At 36.6% G+C, this 21678-nt stretch overlaps 1 protein-coding gene across 8 annotated transcripts in view; it reads right to left on the reverse strand.

Annotated features, from left to right (window-relative positions):
- TMEM117 (transmembrane protein 117) overlaps positions 1-21678 on the reverse strand; it is a 442663-nt gene that overhangs the window by 140687 nt on the left and 280298 nt on the right. For all 8 annotated transcript variants that reach the window (XM_074375002.1, XM_074375000.1, XM_074375001.1 and 5 more), the window contains one exon: positions 5810-5907. In XM_074375002.1, the coding sequence (XP_074231103.1) occupies positions 5810-5907 (98 nt within the window). The remainder of the gene's footprint in view (positions 1-5809; positions 5908-21678) is intronic.

The following is a 21678-nucleotide window of genomic DNA, read 5'->3' on the forward strand; positions in this document are numbered from 1 at the left end:
TGGTACTGCCTCCTGCCCCCGTATTCCTCACTGGACAGAAAATTCTGCTGTCAGAGTCCCTATTTTCTCTCTCAAAGAGGTACTCTCAGCATCACGCAGAGCACCTGCTGCTTATAATATCAATCGTAACATAACATATTATGATACTAGTTAACACAAACAGTAACAACTAGCGCACACAGTTAACAGCAGAGCCGGAAATGAAAGCCAGGCGGCTGACTCCGGTCTGCTCTTCTAACCCTATTCATAGCATACTCAGCTCTTAGTAAAGTATTTCCTTAAATAAGTTAATGCAAGCAAGACTTGCTCTTAATTCAGCAAAATTAGGTCTAGAAGGGCATGGGACTGTGTTAACGCCCAGGCATAATTATATGCCTGAGAGTTAAATCCCTTGGGCATAAATACAGAATTTACCTTTTAAATGAAAACCTCCAAGTAATATGACAAGACAGGCATGCACCAGCAATCACCTTTTTATCCAGAAGTAGGAAACTTAACATCCAGCGAGAAAACCAGTTGAAGCATATCCTTAGGTCTTTCTGCTGACAAGTCGTCAGATTGAAATGGAACCTGTTAACTTAGTGCAGTATTTAAAGTTAAGGTGACTGATTCACTAGGTACCAGTTCATGATTTGGGCTAAAAATGTTCTGCTTTTCCTCACGGAGGCAGCTATTAATTAAAGACAGACTACTGCGTAAAGAGACTTATTGAGATGGAAGGAAGGCTGAAGGCAAGAAGACAAAATTCATCCAGCAAGAGGATACAGGCTAATTTATTATTTGGCAAGTGAGGCAAAAAAAAAAAAAAAAAAAAAAACTTTGCACAATCTAGTTGCCCCTGGGACCTTTCATGAATTATTGCTTAATGTAAAAATTTTGCTCATAATAATGATGGAATTAGACCAAGTGCATTAAATAATAATTAGTACCCTCTCTATTATACAGCAATATGCAATACCTTTCTAGTTAAAAATGTCGAGTCACAGAATCTTTAAGTTTGATGAAAATCTGAATTTTACTTTTTTTTTTTTTTGTCTCATTCAATTGTGAAAATCCTTGTATAGCATCCCTGAAACATCCTCTGGCTCTGGTAGGACTCCTTGTACTGAGGGGGGCTTCAGCACTTCATCAGGCAGGCTCAGTCAGCACTCAGAGGCTCCCCTTCTAGGGGATTCTTTCACACACGTATCTGAACGTGCTCCCATGTGACTTGTACTCATCAGCCCATATCTTAGTTCATTTGCGCTGCTATGACATAGTACCCAGTGGCTTATAAAAAACAAATCTATTTCTGACAAATCTAGAGGCTAGAAGTCCAAGATGAAGGCACCAATATGGCTGTGTTTCCTAATTCATAGCCAGCGCCTTCTTGCTGTGTTCTCACATGGGGGAAAGGGCTGGGATCTCTCTGGAACGTTTTTTTGTAAAGGGACTAATCCCATTTCTGAGGGCTCCAACATCATGATCGAAGTACCTCCCAAAGGCCCCACCTCCAAATACCATCACATCGGGCCCTGAGATGTCAACATAAGGATTTTGAAGGGACACAAACATTTAGACCATAGCAGTTCTTATGCTGCTCTCTGGAGCAGAGCGGACAGAATTACTCCCTCTCCAACACTTCAAGCTTACAATAGAAAATAGCATTATGGAACTGAAAGGGGTCACACAGAAAAACAAAACATCCCTTTTGGAGAAAAGAAAATGGAAACTCAAGGTAGTCATAGAGGCCAGACAGTCGGATACCAGTAGAGCTATTACTAAAACACTTATGAATGACATCTCCCCTGATTCTCGGGTCCTTTTCATTACCTTATTACATTTATTATTATTATTATTGTCATCATCATCATCATCATGTTACTCTCCTACATATATATATTAAGACAGTAATCATTTCTTGATTAGCTCTTTTCTTGTCAAAGGTAAACAACCTCATTAGACTTTAGTCATAGCCACGATGCTCAAAGCAGGAAAACCAGTAGCTGCTACATCTATTGCCCAGTCGAGAATGAAGACACTCATGTTGAGAGATGCCCACCCAAACCATAAGAGCCCTAGACAAAGTCCTTTTTTTTTTTTTACAACATAAAGATATGAATCATCCAAAAAGGAAAAAAAAATAAAAGATAATCTTCTCTATGCATCAGAATGGAATGGATGTGGACTGCTGTACACAGGGCACACAGCAATGCCCTTTATTTCCCAAGTTTGAGGCATCTGAGTAATCACAGACCACAGGTTTTGCCAAATGCTTTGCCCTTGTAACACCTGTATTACCACTTTTCCAGCCTCCATCACTGGTTTCCTTGCCATCTGCTGTCCAGCCCTTAAGGCAAACATTTCAGCTTTCTGTTGTGACAGCACTCCACTTCTAAGGATCAATGTCTGCCCACACCAGGGCAGGCTGGTTTATGTTGTAGTGTCAAACAATTCTCAAATCTCAGTTGCTTAACGTTTGCAAAGGCTTGTTTCTTGCACACACTACGCGACCTCTGTGTGGTTAAGGATGCTGGGTTTATTCAGGTCATTCAGGGAACCAGCTAGACACAAACTTCCACAACAGCTACCGAGAAAGGAACCCCCTTCAGTGCCTCTCATTGGCTTCTACCTAGAAGTGACCCGGGCCTTGTTCACCTACACTTTGATAGGTCCACGCAAGTCATGTGATCAGAGGGGGCGAAAAAGTGCGATCTCCCCATGTGTCTCCAAGGCAAGGAACTGAAGAATCTGTGAAGCCCTAATGACTCCCGGCTCTCCCAACCCTTTCTTCTGCCAATTCCTCTACTCATCACAGAAGAGCGTCTTCCTTCTTTAATTTTTTTTTAAAGTTAAGCCTTTGGGAAATATCATTCCTAGATGCTTCCCCCACAAGCACATAAATTGGGTCTCTAGAGAGTAAATAAAGCAGGGAGATGGGAGCCGCCATAAATATCCAACTACTTGTTTTTTATGTCTACAATTATGTAGACTCCAGACATAGGTGAGTGAAAATGGGTTTTAGGAGCCCTTCTGGAAAATAGAACAGTGCACGACACAAAACTAGGATTTAGATTCTTAAATCGTTATTCCTTTTAATTAACGAAAGGGCTGGGAAACGGCTTGGGAAGGGAAGTTCTATGAACCTTCTGCCCTTTTCCATTTAGTGTTTTCAAATCAACCACAATTTAGTCTTCTCCCAGGCCGAACGGCCCGTGTGCTATAGCGGACTCATCTTTGCACAATAATAGAAAGAAACAGAAACCAAGTTCTCCAGTATAGAGACATCTATCACTAAGAATCAAGAAAGGACTCAGCCACAGAGCTGCAAATGAAATAGTTTCTGACAGGCCTTTGTGAGTTAACATGGCTACACTTAGGTAAAAAGTAAGTTTACTAGAACAAAACTGCATGTTGTACTGTTTAACGGTGACACATAATCACACTGCAACCTATAAAAGCTTTTCTTTGCAAAATTTCTTCTCCATTGTAGATTTTTTTCACACGAATGTCTCTTTCCTTAACTAGGGCAAAACCATAAGAAAACACCTCACTTTGAGTGGGTAATGCATAATATGTAAATACTCTTTCATTTCATGTAAAACCTTGCCTATGACTTCTGTATTTTTATCTCCTAGAGCTAAAAACACAAATGCCCTTTATACTTGCTAAATCCTCTTTGTCTGAAAAGTATGAACAAAAAAGAAGATTTCTTTGCTTCCCACATAATTTCCATATTCAACTTTTTGCATCAGATTTTCCCTTTTTAAAACCATGAATACTGTTTGTCAAGATAATCTAACTGTATGAATTGAATAAAATAGAAAAAACATGTTCAAGGTGGCATTTAAATTTGCCTCCAATTGTTTTATGCTTTCCATGATTTGAAATACTGCTTTTGAACTATAACAGTGAAAAATCATCTCAAAAATATATTATTTAATAATCAGTAATTTTACAGAAACAATGACAAGAACAAGTGTGAATTTTAGTTTGCTCTCCATTCAAGAATATTATCTATTTGTCAGTGACTAATGAAATTATTTTTTATCACATTCAAAATATGCTTTAGATTATCCAATTGGGCTGTGTTATCACATACGTCAGAAATAAACCCACTCGTAAAAAGAGATTGGTAATAGAAAGACTTGAGTCCACCCAATAAAAATGTGCTAAGATGACTGAGGAAAAATCTAGTATGGATTTCTCGCCTCTGGAACAGCAATTGCAATTAAGAGTAGCTAATGACAACACTAATCAGGGCATTCGGATATACACAGCTCACCTCCGCAAATAATATGCATGTGACCTCGGTAACTGGCCTCACTGAACGGTGATCAATGGGCTGCCTTTGAAGATACACTACATAATACAAAATATCTATAAAAACAGTAAATGGATATTTTAAAAGAGAGATGACCCATAAATACTATTAACATTGGAGTCTATCTCCTTTTAAATTATGATTCGTAAAACCCCTGTACAGAATTTTATAGGGTGGAATGATTCTCCAGAATCTCACTTTCTTATTTAGCACCATTGTCTAAAAAAGAATTAAGGACAATCATTTGGAATTTGCACACCAATGCGCCATTTGTTTTTCTAGAGGCAGTCTAGTGTAATGATTAAGAACTGGGGTTCTGGAGTCAGAGACCAGTGTTTATAATAAGAACCCCTACCTTATAGGGTGGTCAGGATTAAATGAGTCAATATATACACTGTTAAGTACTTAGCATAATGTCTGGAGCAAATCGTACCGTCAATAAATATTTGCTGTAATTATTCTATGTTATTTAGACAAGCTATATGGGGAGCTTAGAAACAGAAAAAAATAAGGTTAAATGAGCCGTAAATATAGGCCACTCTTGACTCATAGAGAAAAGGCGTGAATAAACATCGACAAAATCATACTCATTTTTACAGCATTATTGAAAAGTCTACTTTTGTTTACTTGTTAAGAATTGAGTTCAAAATGCCATATATCTCCAGCAACAGTCAGTAATAGTGCTAAAACACAAAGGCAGCTCAGAGTGTATATTTTCCCGCAAGTTCTCAGTGATCATGATTTTTGTAGCTTGTAATGGAGAAAACCAACCCGCATAATTCAATCCAAAAATAAACAAATTTTTTTTTCATTTTGAAAGGTGAACAGAATACAATTTTTGAGGCACAAGTCCTCATGAATTACAAAGCTTCTGAGTGACTATGGACATAACTTTTCCTACATCAGGTGGAATCACTGTGCTTGGCCAGTGTCACACAGCCTGGGAAGGGCCCAACTCACTGTCTCCAAATTCCTATTGTTTCTGTCTGAACTGGTTCGAATATCCATAAATAATATTGACCTCACAAAAAAGAAAGTTCTGTAAGACATGGATTGCTTTCTAACTGCAATGGTTGGGCTGGAGAGCTGAAAGAAATTACATAAAGAAGTGCCAGTGAGCCAGATGTGATCTGAAAAGAGGTTCCCTCTCTGTCAAAGATACTGGAAATTCAGTATTTACCGGGGGACATTTTTATATCAGATTTCATTGATGAAGATGATAGCTTACTTTTGCTGAGTCAAAAACCTACTTACCTCTGCTACCACTTACTTGCTTTACTGTATCAGTAAATGTCTCTTGTAAGCAAGTGGGTATATGCAACAAAGTATAAGCAGAGATTAATTCATAAAATAGGATGATGGATTTAATCATTCTAATGGAGCGTAGTGTCCACTGGAAGTGCCTCTCTCTCAATAGAACTCTATGTATCTAAAGAAAACTGCATCCAGCTCAACTCCTTTGTGAACGAGGTGAGACGTAAGTCAACAAATGAAACAATCTCTTACCAGAATAAAATGATCCTAACATTCCCTTTCTTCCAGAAAGCTCTTGCAGATTTTCCCCAGTCAGGATAGGGTTTGTCCTGAAGCATCATATCGGTGACCTGAAGCAATGGAAGGAATTTATTTAGCTTCTTCAGAAATCTTATATTCAGGTTTAAATATGTATGTACTTCACATTTCTTAAGAATAAGATATGTATGTATTTCAACATTAGAATATATGCAGAGATAAAAACTAGAATATGCTTCCTTCGGTGAAAAGTTTTCATGGTTCATTTGACTTTACATAATGAATGAGTGTATTTAAGGTCGTTTGACATATCAAATAGTAATATTCTTTTAAAAACATCAATCAAGATTATCTTATATAAGGAAGCAGCTTTAAGATGCTATTAACTTCTCCAAGAAATCAAAACATAATATAATAAATAAAATGTCATGTTCTTTTTTATCTAAATCATAAACTCCAAAATCCAAGTATTTCCTGATGTGTCTAGATTTTTACCTATATTACTAGTCAAAATATCACCTTCCTTTCTCTCCCTTTTTTCCTTCAGTGATATACGGGCTCTAAGACCTGAACCCTTTTTATAGCATATTTGTTCTAATTATTCAGCATTCTTCCAAATCTTTCTGCCTCTTTTTCTCACATACACAGTTTCCGCCCAGCTGCTAAGCCTGGATAAAGTCACATGGCCATTGACCTGTCGTCACCGCTCCCTCCAATTGCAGTTCTTGATCCTTCCTTCTCATGTCCTGTATCCCTTTCCACCTTCTATTTTTACTTAACATACGTACATTTTCCCTTCTCCTCGCTAGTCTTTAGAATTCCTGAAGGTGAAATTTCATCTTTGTATCCCTTCTAATGTCTAGGAATCTTTCATGTAAAAGACTTCAAAATATTAACTCAAAAGTGATATGACAAAATGAACTGATATAAATGTTTGGTATCAAAAATGCATTAACAGCAAGATGGGGTAAGCCAGTAAGAGGTACAAACGCCTGTGTATAAAATAAATAAGCTACAAGGATATATTGTACAACACAGGGAGTATAGCCAATGGTTTATAATAACTTTAGAGTATAATCTATGAAATATTGAATCATTATGTTGTTCACTTGAAACAAATATAACACTGTAACTCAGCTATATTTCAATTTTAAAAGGCACAAAAATGCATCAAAAAGTAAGTTGCTCATTGGCCACATCTCATATTAATAGCTTCAGCAATTAGCCAAAGTAATCATAAATAAATAACGTACTATAAAAGCATTTTTAAAAATCTGATGGGAATAGGGAATGAATTTCCTTCTTTCTTCTAATAAAAGGAAATGTGTTTGTGTATGTATATATATGTGTGTGCACGCACACACACACTCTTTCCTTTTTCCAGAAAATCTACATTCCCTTCAAGAGAAGAGAATATGATTTCATTAATTATATGTTTAATTAACAATGCTCAAATTCCAACAAAGAAGACAAATTCAAAGTTAAGAAAACTTATATAGAATGAGATATACTGAATTGAATAAGGAAGAATTTTCACCACCCATTAAAATATGCTTTTCTCTTGCTCTTTTTCAAGTGTTAACATTGCATTTAGTTGTAACTTCTGACAATGGTCTGATTATAATGGGTGAGATTTAATCATTTATGACAAAAGATTTTGATTGAGGTGGTGATGTCTTCCGGATCAGCGACCCCATCAACAGACTGGACTTTCTGTGGAACGCACATCAATTCTCCAGCGAGCCCATCTTGTGCTACACAGCCTCCAAGAAATGGTCTCTGGAAACATTTCCTGGCATGTCAGTGCTTCAGATGTTTGCTAAGATGCATATCAGGACAGTGGGTGAGGAGCCCAGTCTCTGGGTAATATTCACTTTTAATTCTCCTCTAAGATCTCTCTCAACATCATTTCTTCGCTAGAACTCCCAAGCTTCTCTTGGATAAGGAGAAGCAAAGCAAGTTCCCTGACCTTCACTGAATGCAGACTTAACGCCAGCTCTGTCTAACTTAGGGTTTACACTACTTTTGTGTGCTATGGCTTTACTGTTGACTCTCAAGAGTCACCAGTCATAGGTGGTTTTAATATAAACTCTCAGTGAATTTCTTTAAACTGTTAATCACTTTGGCAATTGTGAATGTAACTAATACTAAGAATTCAAAAGGGAAAGACATTTGTTTCACTTATTTTTAAAAGGAAACTTGTTTATTGACGATTTTCTCATCTATTTTCTTCCTGACACTTAACAATTACAAGATTTTTCTTTCTCACTCAGACTAATGCCCAAAGATTGTATCTTCATTCAAAAAAGATTCATGATATTCAGCAGAATGAACGAGATGATAGAATAAAAATTAACCATAAATCAGGTGAGTTACATTGTTACTAGAAAATGAGTGAAGACAAAAGTAGAGAAATTTAAATTCTATATTCTTTAGTTTTACAAAACCTCAAGGTTAAGTAAATAAATACTTAAATAAATATTTCATGTTTCACCAGTTTTGTAAAAGATTTAATTAATTCTGTTCAGCAATATTTATCCTGTTCAAGAAAGCGTCTGTATGGTAATAAATATTTTCAAGGAACAGAATGATTACTGGGTGGATTTTATTCAATTTTCAGTGTTTTCTCCAGGGCACTTTCTGGGAAATATTATATTTTCTAGGAGGCAGTCTGCTGCTACATGACCAATTATTACAGCAGCATGCTTTGTAAAAATGACATTCAAGGATAAAGGATTTTTCTCAGGAAAATAGCAAGATAAGGCAAAAAGCTTTTTTTTTTTTTTTTGACACCAACAGCTGGTCTTTTTTACCCTCAGCTCCAACTCTTTATTTTTAAAGTCATATCGTCAGATCAATGTCAGGTCACTCACGGCTAAATTGGCAGGAGCGGAGACAGTCATTAAAGGGATGCATTCAATAAAGAAAAATCCAATTACCTTCTGCATTAGAGAAATCAAATTCATTTCTGGTGTTGGTCAAGGACAGTCTTTGTGGGAAAAGATTCAAGAAGGAGGGACTGAGGACGAGGCACTGAGGACGATGCAAAAAGGTTGCTGTGTAGGATATATCCTATGTACGAAATGTGTTGATGCTTCTCCTCCAAGAAGATGATTAGAATTTGAAATTGCAGGTCTTTCTCTCTACTCTGGGAGACATTTGTTTAACTCTTTGGGTCTCACAATCATTCCCTTCCCCTTTCCTCTCTACCAGGTCTTTGCACAAAACTCAGAACTTGATTATCACGTTATGCTGAGTCTGGTAGTCTTTCTCAGTAGACTATATGCTAATTTTAGGGTTTGAATATTGTGCAATCTGAGTAAGAACACACATGTTGAGATTTGAAAGTCAGAAAGTAGATGATCATAAAAGCAAGTGATCTCTATAGGAATCTAAGTGAAAACTTCGCCCCTCGGGGAGTTAAGCCTATATGATGGGGTGGTAACAATGGTAACATGAAGTTAGCAGTGAGGGCAGTAATATCTTACATTTGCTATACAGCTTCCTGCATTACAAAGCTCTTAGGTGTATTTCTCTTAATAATTGTCATACCCATAGCAACTTTATAAAATAAGCCACTATTTCCCACCTTTCACCAATGGATAAAGAGAAGTTAGTGAGCAGGGTCACACACCTAATATATTGTTTTGTGCACCAGTTCTGAAGTCAGCCTGCCCGGCTTTTAACCTGAGTTTTGTCGGATTTTGGGCAAAGTAATTAACCTCTCTGTGCCTCAATTTCTTATTCATGACCTGTGGGCACACGATACATGTTAGCAGGTGTAATAATAACTATTGATGTTTTATTGTCGATATCTGGAACTTCTAGCCAATCATTTTGCTTCCTGTGACTGTGTTAAATAATTGGATGTGAAATCAAAGGAACTGACAATCAAATTGAATTGAGACTGCTCATCTCTTCCATAAAGACAGGACTATCATATATTGAAACATTAGAAAACAGCAAAGATACAGTATAATGTTAAAATATGTTACAGTCTTAAAATGCTGTTAAACATTGAAGGGAAGGGAGGTCAGCACCTTTGGTTAAAAGTTGCAAATCTAAGAAGGTTCTGTGGAAGATTTGTGTAACCTAACTGAGCGTCAGTTTGCATCTTGTATCACTCTCCAATTGTGTCAATCTTATTTTCTTATTAGCCTGATTGTATATGTAGTTACTCACATGTAGGTATTACATACAGTTTTCTGTTAAGCATGTGATATCAAGGAAAAACACTGATTTATTAGGGATACAGGGTCATAAAATGATAACTATGGCTACATAGTGCCCCTCTTGAGATTGCCATTACTCAGTGGATTATCATTTAAGAGAAATGTGTGCAATTCTATTAATACACAAGCATATACATTAACGATATTAATGAACAAACATACACACACAATGTTGCATGCTATTTTGCAACTTTTCTCTATTTAACAGTACATCTTGAACAGCATTATATATCAGTATGTGCAAAACTATCTACATAGTTCCTTCTCTTTTTTGTCTTCTAGCCTCCATTTTTACGTGTATTCTACTGAAATATAAAAAGGTTTCTATTTTTCTGATTATCTTCATAATTAAGCTTCATTCAATAGATGTATTTACTATTTCTTTCGATTTTATTTACTGCCTCGTATAAGTATCAATAAAGCTATTTTCTGCTTCTTTCCCCCTCTGCCTTCTCACCCTCCATAACCCTATCATACATATATTATTTTTCCTATTCACTTTTTGACTCTGAATATCTTAAATCTCTATTTTATTTATCCTCTTTTATTTTGCAATTGCTTTTTTGTTTCTTTTTTTCTAAACTGAAGTACAGTCAATTACAATGCATCAATTTCTGGTGTACAGCACAATGTCCCAGTCATGCATATGCATATATATATTTTTTTCATTAAGGTGATTACAATATATTGAGCATAGTTCCCTGTGCTATATTATTTATCCTCTTTAAATGATATCTTTTTTCCCTCATCTATAAAAGATAAGAAAATCAGAATATCATACTTTCTTACACCATATATCACTTGTATGTTGTTATGGTTTAGGGAACACTTTTATTCTGATCTATAATCAGAAGCGGTGCATTTCTTTTGACCTTCCTCTAAGGGAGTGCCGCCTACCTTGAGGAACTGTCCTTTGCCAACTCTGCCTGAGATCAGTAGCCACTGTATCTCCTCTTAGCACTGTCTTGAAACGTAATTGACTGTCACTGCATTTGGCAACCCTCCCTTAGATCATTCTTTTGATTTAGAGATGTGGTTTCCTAGTTAAGATACAATTAGCATCTCTGATGCTGGTGCTCCATGTTTTTTGGTCCGTTGCCAAAATCTTCCTATTTTAAAATGAAAATTCTATATTGTCATTTAAAGTGATTATTGAAAGGCTTACTTACAATGACACATATTTTTGGCGACTTTGAGGCCATGCCATCAAAAATAATTACTACATCTGTGGTGTACCTGTCTGCTTGTTTTACTGGTATCCATCAGACAACCTAAATAACAGTCAAAGCTAGCTTTTATTTAACATTTAGATTTCACACCTTCCCCAAATACAATTTTGTTCAAACTAAAATAATTAAACATATCATGAGATTTTGTAGCAATGTGAACATAAGGCACTTACAGATTTTCTGAGATGATTTTGAAGAAAAGATTCACTTTATCCTCAGCATATGTGTGGTATAAAATTTAATTAGGTTATCTGGCTACTTACATTCATCATATAAGTGAAATGTGAAAGGTATTTAGTCAGCGGAGTGATAAGTATTCTGTAAGAGCATTTATAATTTTCATTTCTTAAAGATAATAGTGATTATGGTTTCTCAATTCAATAGTTTCTCCTATCACAAAAATTACAGCAAAATATGCCATTAGTAACAGAAGAATTTCAGGGATTTCTACAATTACTTTTTAAACATTTGTTAAAGGTCCTTGTATAATTGTTATCACGACCAAGATTCATTTTTTTTTTGTTGTTTTCACTTGTTGTTTTTTAGTTCCTTGTCCAGTTAAGAAAGTAAATTGAGATTACTAGTAAAGTGTTGCCCCATTGCTGCAATATTATTTTCCTGACTTAAATGATGCTTCTTTTACATAGACTTCCTTGAGGCATATCACAGGTACACCTTAATTGTAGAAAAATTCTTTAGATGGAATTATAAGCCAGTATTTGGCATTCTTAAGCATGAATAGGCAATGAATGCCAAGTTTTCAAGACTAAGCAAGCCCATATTTTGGCATGTGCTTTAGAATTCCCTATGGTGGTTCTTCTGGGGACAGGATGGGAAGTTACAACGTTCCTCTATAATAGCACACCTTACTTTTGAGGATGTTTGCTGCCGCAAGAATTATGGTTCGGGATACACTGACTTACTTACCAGTAGCCAAAGCCAACATCAAAATGAGCGAATCTTCAAATATAAAAATAGATTAAAAAAAGAATTTCTTCTGTGTACCACAGGGAACTATACTCAACGTCTTATAATAACCTTTGATGAAAAAGAACATGACAATGAATATATGTATATATATATGCATGACTGGGACATTGTGCTGTACACCAGAAATTGACACATTGTAACTGACTGTACTTCAATTAAAAAAAAAAAAGAGTGACTTCACATAACCAGGCCAAGAGGAGAGACTGCTTCTCATCACGAAGAACATGAACATGACAGGGAGCAACAAGTCATCGGTCAAAAAGCAGGAAACGTCAACACTTAAACTGGAAGGAGGAAAAGATGGTGAGCAAGGTTCCAATATTTCTTTGAATTGTTCAGTTTATTTCTATGCTACTAAGAAGACTGATGTAAAGTCCTTGTTCACACTGCAGCCATGTATCACAAAATTCCTCCCAACGTCATCGAAATTCTGGTAGGGTGTCTCATTTCATTCTTTGGGTGTTTGCTGACTACTTTCAAGCCTCACCATCCACTCTACACTTTTTGCCCCACATCTTGGAAAGCTGATGAGAAAACCCTAGTACTCTTTCCCATGGCACCAGCAGGAAGTCCAAACCACGTGTGAGAACCCTCACCCTGGATCCACCCCATATCCACTACAGAAACCCCAAAACAGTCTTTTTCTGACTCCTCCAAGTCATTTTTGGACCCTTTTGGGAGCCATAATGCTCTCCAAGGACCTTCACTATGTGAACAATAAACCTTTCCATACCCTCTTGGTGCAAGTGTGACATCATCATTGTCAACATCTGAACAAATTGGGGATGGAAAGGTCTACCCTGCTTCTACGAAGTGGTCACAACAAAAACAAAACCTGACATCACTATGACAGGTAGATAGCTTCTTGTGATTTTTTTTTCTCACGTCTCATTTGAGATCCTAACTTTCTGTGATGGAATTTGGCATCTTCTGATACAAACGTTATTCTGATCACCAAACAACAGTGCAAAGGGCCTCAAATGAATTGAGACACACCTAAGAGATTGTGTCAAGGAAATGTCAATGTATTCTTGAAACTCTAGCTCTGTGCATCAAAAGCTAATAACCTATAATGAAAAAGAATATGAAAACAAATATTTGCATGTGTATGTATGACTTAAACATTATGCCGTATACCAGAAATTGACACATTGTAACTATTCTTCAATTTTAAAAAAGCTAATATTATATAAGGCTGATGTGCTATAAATCCTTCATATAAAATATGGAGAAAGTGAAAGTTCCCAATTCTAGCCACATAAGCTGAACGTAAAGGGAGACTATAAAACGCAAAAGATCTAAAGTAGTTGAATTAACCCTGCAAACCTACTCACCCCCAGAATATAAGGTCCATGACTGAAGACATTGTGTATGCTTTGTTCACATTCCGTCCCTATCATTTGCCTTGTGTCTAGCATACCATTGGGTCTCAGTAAATATTTATTGAATGAGTGAATAAAAGGATAAATGAATGAATGGGCGAACAAAAGGGAATTAAGAGGAGCATGGACTGCAGAACAGACCAGTGGGAAAGGCTAGGACAAAGGGTGCAGTCCAAGGAGCTCTTCCAGTGTTCTCTAGAATCTCTCCAGTACTCAGTGGTGACGATGGTGCTAACTGAGGGTGTAGCAGTAGAGGTGGTGGAGTGGTAGTACATGGAAGGCAGAATATTCCTCTTCCTCCCAGCCCTGCCCCTTCACTGCTTAGACAGGTGGGAAGACACAGGAGATGCACAGTTAAGATTCCAACAGAGATAGAGATTATCTTTTGCAACTCCTGGAAAAATGGAGAAATCAAACCTGATTTCAAATAAGAAGGATATTAAGCCTACAATGCATGCTACTCGCATTATCCATGTGCATATTTGCTTTATTATAAATTAATACATAGATGAATTAAAGAAGGACACCTATTAATCACATATTTTAAAGACTGGAGCAGTAGTACACTTTCATATGCCCTATTTGTGGTGTTGATACATTGCCCAACGCTAGGGGGTAGTGTATGGTGGCCTCTGGAGTTGGACAGTGCCCAGCCTGTGCATCCCTGTGTGGAGGTCCCGTTTTATTGATATCTCCGCTTCCCTTGTAGCATAGCATTATTTTCTTATCCTCCTTCCTCAGTCACTCTATATGGAAACACAGTCTAAATGCATTTCTTTGACAATAGGGAGATACTGCACTGTATAGGACAATGCATGAAGTCTCTCCCCTTTCACTGCCACCTGACCCCCACCACACACACCCCACCACATATACAGACGCACACCGACAATCACTCTTACACAACAGCACTTCCAGCTGAGACAACGAATGAGCCAAGGTCCAATCAGGAAGGATTATGCTTACTCACTGAGGAACATGAGCTGAGTAGACAATTAAGTAAATGTGAAACCACGGAGGAAAGTTTTCTGAATTACCTAGTGATGCCTTGAATGAACTGCTATAAGAAATATCTGAAAATCACTGGCAAACATCTACTAGCGAACATTAAACCTGGGATGCATTCTACAGCTTTTTAGAAGCACAACCAGGATTTCGTAAAGCATGAATAATAATGCACCTGCTTATTATCTCCAATGATGGCCTGCACTGCTTTTGTGATGTATTGCGCCTTATTGCCGGATCCCTACTGATTTACAATGAGTCATGCACTGTTTTATTATTAAATAAGGAAATTGGGCATGTCTCAGAATATAGAAGCATTTAGAAAAAGATACCCAAATCACCTGAATACAGAAATACACACAATCTAAAAGTACCTTCTCAGGCAAGGTCTGCAGAGATTCAAATTTGTGTTAACAAATGCAAAATAAATCCGTTGTGCCCCAGTGCAATTTTCTCTCTACCACCCTGAATTATAACTTAGAATAAACGGAAAGAATAAGATTTTTTTTTACTGGTTTTGCTGAGCAAGAAGCCAGAAGAAAAATATTTACACCATCTTCTGACATGCTCTTCCTTATGAGTGGCTAAATTACGAAATGACAGTGCCTCAATGAAACATTTATTTTTATTTTGTTGCTTGAAAGTATCCACACCTTCTCTATTTTGTTAGCATAGGTAAGTGATTGTAGAGACTCGTTATACAAAATATGCCATCCTACGATGGCTTTGTGACTATACATATGAACAGAGGGCCAACAGAAAGACAAGTAAAGGATGCTTTCAGAATGTGATTATAAAAACCATTATTCACCAAGGAGCCCTTGGAATACAAAACGAGCAAACATCTCCTCAAAGGGAAAATCAATCTCATTGTAAGGATCTCAGCAGTCCCGTTTCTGAACGAAATGTCTAATACATGCTAGTTCTAACGACAGAGACAAAGGAGTTGACTCAGTCTCCCAGACTCCGCACCACTACACAGTCTGCCATATTGCTTCTATAATATCATGCATCAAAATGTTCCAGTCTGCTCTGTGAGGTGACAGATCCAAATCTATAGGCCAGTGGAGTGAAAAGAAGTTCAGCTGGCTTGACTGTTGTTGACTGTGGACAATTGGCTGTTCCTCCTGTTAGTAAATAGGAAGTCCAACAAAAGGCTGATAAGCCAACCTTCTGACATAACCACCTTCATTCTGTTTTCCAAATTCGAGAGATTCTCAAGTAAGGCAACCAGCAAGCAACATGGCTTGTGAGTTTAAGCAGGCATTATTTTTGGGTTCACTTGTTGCCTAAGCACAGCTGTAATTATAACACTGTGGACTAAGTGTTTCGGGGACTTAATGGTAAGCTCAGAATTCAAAAGCAACAACCTGAATGTGTACCCCTGTAATAAAATGATGATCTGAGCATTCAGTGTCTAAAAGTAAAACTAAATATTTTCATTTCAAATACAAGAAAAATATTGGTTTCAGGGGATATTTTAAAAATTAGACCTAGGAAATGTGCTATAATCAAGCTGTTTTCTGTTGTCTTGTTACTATATCTCATGCAGCTACATATTCAAGATGTTTTCATCAAAATTATTAAAAATTATGTATGTATCAAAGAGCATATAATATACGTGTAAGAGGCAAAGAATACAAATAAATAGTAGAGCACGTATCCACTATTTGCCTTGAAAAAACAGAATAAAAACAATGACTTTTAAGCCCTCTGTATATTTATCCCCAATCAAATTACCCTGTCCACTTCTATAAGAGGTAACCACAATTCTAATTCTTGTATTTTATAATTCCCATTTTGTTGTTTTTTGTCATCTGGACATAACCATAAATACAATAAAATATTGTTTAGTTATATGTATTTTGTATATTTATACTTAAGCACAATTATACAGTGTGATTTTTCTGCATCTGGCTTTTTCACCCATTATTTTTCTGAGATTTATCTAGAATGAAGCATATACTTTTACACCTTTGATCTCCACTGTATCTCTACCGATAATTTCTTTTTTATTTGTCACATGGTGTATGTGTATCTTTTTAATTTTAATCTTGATTAATCTGATAAAGATTTGTCAGTTTTATTAGGCTTTCAAAAATTTATTGGCTATTTTAGCCTTCTCTAAAGTACCTTTATTTTTATCATATTAATCTCTGCTAGTGTCTATTCCCTTCCTTTTGATTTTTAGCTGATTTCAGTTCTTAATGCTGAATACTTACTTCCTTCATTTTCAGTGTTTCTTTTTTTTTTTTTTTGATGTAAGCATTTATCATGGTAGATTTATCAGTTATCAAATTCCATCAGTTTATCTTTTATAAATTTTGAAGGTCTGTTACAGGGTACATGTTAGTTTAAAACTGTTACACCTTCCTGGTGAATTTATTTTTTTCATCATAATGTGGTAACTCTAACCCTGAAAATGCTTTATTTCCCCCCAAAGGTCTGTTTTGTTTGACACCAGCATAACTACAACAATTTTATTTTGCGTAGTGTTTCCCTGGTAAACATTTTCCAGGCTTTTACTTCCAGAATGTCTGTTTCTTTACGTTGGGGGCATGGCTCTTGAAAACAGCATATGGCAGGTAGAATTCTAAGAATGACCCTCAATAGCCCTTGGCCGTTTGACCCAGAGAATTCCGCCAACAAACTGAATGAGCTTGAAAGTGGTTTCTTCCCCAGACCCTCCAGCTGAGAGCCCAGGATTGTCAATATTTTGCCTTCAGACTTGTGAGATCTGAAACAGAGAACTGAGCGGAGCCCACGCAGACTTCTGACCTACAGAACTGTAAGCTAATAAAGGGTTTTGGGTTAAGCTGCTGAATTTGTGATAACTTTTTATGCAGCAACAGGAAACTAATACACAGCATAGAGTTTGGGACTGCTTTAAGCTAACCTGTCCATCTTTGTCCTTTATTTAATAAGAAAGTTACATTAACTGTGCTTATTAATACAATTTGTTTCCACCACTTCATTTTCCATCCTCTGTTGCTTCAACTTTTCCTTTTTACATTCATTTTTGCCTTCTATCGGATTGACTGAGGTTTTGTTTGTGTTTAATTCCTTTCTTCTCTACTGACTTGGATGCTATATTACTTATTTCTGTCTCTTAAGAGTTTGCCCTGGAAATTTTACTCGATATACATATTAGTAAAATCCAGTTAATCAATATCACCACTTTACTCCCAAGCAATTCAAAGAGCTTACAGTGATTGAACTTGATCACCTCTTCCCAACTTACATGCAGCTTGGTCCAGAATTTTAGTCCCATGTGGCTTTTAATACCACCTGCTAATTTTTTCATAAATAAGTTATTACAGTTAATTTTTCACATAGTCATTTTTGCTTGTATTTAAAAGCATATGAAACTTTTTTTTTTGTCCACAAATCCCTTCCTGCATCTCAGATTGGCTTTTTAGGATGATTTTTCATGTATCTTGATTGTAATGTTGCCTTGAGAAGTTTCTTTGATGAGGGTTTGTAAAGATAAAGTCTGCTTTACTCTCTCTGAAAATTTCTGCTTGGCTCTTGTCATTACAGAAGAGTTTTTATGGGGTATGCTGTTCTAAGATAATTTTCTTTCAGCACATGGAAGATTTTTGTCCTCCTGGCCCCCTTTGTTGCTGGTTAGAAATCATCAATCTGTCATTTCTTTACAGGTAACTTGTTTTGTTCTCTTGCTACTTTTAAGGTTATGTTTCCTTTGATGATACGCAGTTTCACTCTCACTTGGCTAGGCAGGTACGGAATTTTTTCCCATTTTGAATTTATTGTGCTTCTGGAAGCTGAAAATTCACACATTTCAAGAATCAGGGAAAATTCTAAGCCTTCTTTTTTCTTCAAATATTGTTTCATCCCAGCCTTTCTATTTTTACCTTCTGGAATTTTGATTAGATGCACAGAATCATGTCTCATTTCATGTCTCTTACTTTCTTTTAGAGATTTTCTATTTCCCTGTACATCATTATGGAAAAGTATATTTCAGATATATTTTGTACTTTAATTATCTGTCTCTCTCTAACAGGCTCTTTAATCCAATAACTAAAATTTTCATTTAAATATATTTTTATTCCTAAAATATTCCTAAAATAAGTTCTGACTGAGTCATTTTTAAATGACCCAGTCTTTCACTCCTTACATATATTTTTAATTCACTCTTTATTTATTTGAATATATTATTTGAAAATACAATTTTATGTTCTATATAGAAAATTCTAAAAACTAAAATCTGCACAGGTCTGATTCTGCTGGTTGTATTCACTGCTGTTACTCATACTCGTTTGTCATGTGTTTTGTAATTTTTGATGGTGTAGTCATGTTTGTTGGCGTTTTACTTACGGAGATCTGTTAAGAATAGATTTGTTCATGCGTTCCTTCAGAGAGAATTCATGCTTGGTTCTGTGAAGGACCTAAAAAAACTTCCAACCTGGGAATCCCTTTAAAATAAATTCATAGTGTAAAGGTTTTAAACCTACAGGTAGTGAGAATTTGGGCCATCTACCCACTTGGGGGACAGTTTATAGTTATCAATTCTCAGGGGAGACTTCATTTTCTCCTCTCTTCAGTACCTATGACAAGACAATCACGTTTCTAAGGTGCCTCTCTATTTAGGGAAATGTTTTACCAGCCAATATTCTCACTGAAGGTACAGCTTTCCAGGGTTTTTGGCTTTTTGTTGACTGTTTCTGATTTGATGACATACCACATCTGGGCCCTCAGTTTTTTCTTCTTTTCCTCACATGAGTATAACAAGAAGTGCTCCAAGTCACTAACTATCAGAAGACATCCTTAGACCAGTCACTGTCCCTCCCCTTACCTGTCTGGGTTTGATTCACATTTTATTTTTGGTTTCTAAGACTATCCTTTATCTTCCTAGAAAAGACCAATCGTTTTGAAAATATTGCTGTTTTTATTTTGTTTGATTTTTAAAAATCCTGTAGACAAGGTGTTTTTATTGGAAGGTGGTTGTTTTGTTATTGTTGCTTTTTCCTGGTTATTGCACTCAGCATATTTGCAGGAATAATTCAGTTTTCCACACCCTTTCCATCATCCTCACCTTTAGCATTGTACAGAACATGATGTTTTAACAAAGGTTTCACATTTTCATTATTAATCCTAGGAAAGCATGATTGATGTCTAGAAATAATTCTAGAAAGAATAAAGACATTCCATAAGTTTCAAAGGTGTGCAGCCCATTAAACTTCATAGGTCCTCTATTCTGTTTTCAAGTCTACAAGGAAAAAGCTGGGTGCACTTGAGAAATGCTTTCCTTCCCCACAAACACCGCCTTTCCACCTTTAATTGATCTGAAGCAGAGAAAACACTAATCAAGTTTAACTTCGTATCTTTGAGAGTTTAACATATGTTTATTAACAGCCAGTTAACATGCATTTTCTCCATGATTGAGGCATTACTATGTTCCCAGCTTGGGGAACAGAAGAGACTTGATAACTGGTCCAAGGTCACAGTGTGGCAGAGCCAAGATACAGACTAAATGCCGGCATGACCAATTCCAGAGTCCAAGTTGTTAGCCAATGTACAAACTTCTGTTTCATTAATATTAATGATGTTTTTCCAACAAATAATCTGTTGTCTATTTTCAGAAGTTTTTAAAGCATATTTTATTCACTCAATGCATTCAGCCAATACTTCACCTACATTAAATGTACAATAATTTGTAAAGCACTCTTAGAAACATCATTCTGTGTGCCCACTGCCATTCAACAGTTTGCAATCCTCATTTAACAAATGTGAGGCTAACACAGAAGTTTCATGACTTGCACAGAGCAATTTAGTACTGCAGCTACAATCGGCCACTTTATAAGACTGAAATTATTATTTGAGGCGAGTGTATAAAAAGGGATGTGAATTAAATCTTAAAAGTTAGTAAGAAACATTTTAGAGTCAGTTTAGTGTCAACTCCTATACAATCATCTTTATGCTTAAAGCTGACTCTGGCCATAAGTACACAAATATAAAATGCATCTGTTGACTCTTTTGTTTTAATCACAGGATTTGGAAAACATTTATATATTTTATAAGCATTAAGTGTTTCCCTTTTTAAAGGTTTTCTGACCACCACACACTGATGTACTTCTTTACTTATGGGGAAAAAAAATGAGTCGCTAGTTCAACTCAATTGAAACCAACGTTCAACCTACTAAGTCCTCGCTGACCACTAACTCTGTGGTCCTCCACTAAGCATGGTGATAGTTCACTGACTTGCTTCAGGTCATTCATCCTGATAATGGGGATGGTAAACCTTGTGTCCCTCACAAGATTGTTGTGGGGCTTCATGAGGGTTAATTTTATGTGTTAACTTGACCAGGCTAAGGGATGTGCAGGTGACGGATGAAACATTATTCCTGAGAGTGTCTGTGAAGATTCTTCCAGAAGAGATTAGTATTTGAATTGGTATAATGAGTAAAGAAGATAGCTCTGGAAGTGGTGGACACTGTATAGACCAAAAGGTGGAGGGAAGGTCAACCTGTTCTTTCTGCTCCGGGTGGGACATCCATCGCCTCCTGTCCTTAGACATCAGGGCTCCTGGTCTTGAGCCTTCAGGACTCTACTGGGACTTATACCATTGGGCGCCCTATTTACAGGCCTTTGGCCTTGGACTTATGTCAATGACCCCCTGGCTCTTAGGACTTTGAAGTCAGATTGAATTATACCACTGGCTTCCCTGCCTCTCCAGCTTGCAGACAGCAGATCATGGGAGTTCTCGGCCTCTAAAATCCCATGAACCAATTCCTATAATAAATATCCTCATAGATAGATAGATAGATAGATAGATAGATCCTATGGGTTCTGTTTCTCTGGTGAAGTTTGACTAATACAGACTTAGAGGAGAAGGTATTATTAAATGATCTAATATGTAAGGTAATAACCGTACAAAGCAAGCTTACCGGACTCCCTGCCCTAGAGGAATTTAGAACCAGGCAGTAGAATGTACTCAAATTAATTTGACGTTACTTTCCCGCGCTGGACACTCCTACAGTTCACGCTGTGTGCATAGCCTGGGT

The sequence above is a fragment of the Camelus bactrianus genome, chromosome 12 (assembly GCF_048773025.1).
Source record: "Camelus bactrianus isolate YW-2024 breed Bactrian camel chromosome 12, ASM4877302v1, whole genome shotgun sequence".
Classification (NCBI taxonomy): domain Eukaryota; kingdom Metazoa; phylum Chordata; class Mammalia; order Artiodactyla; family Camelidae; genus Camelus; species Camelus bactrianus.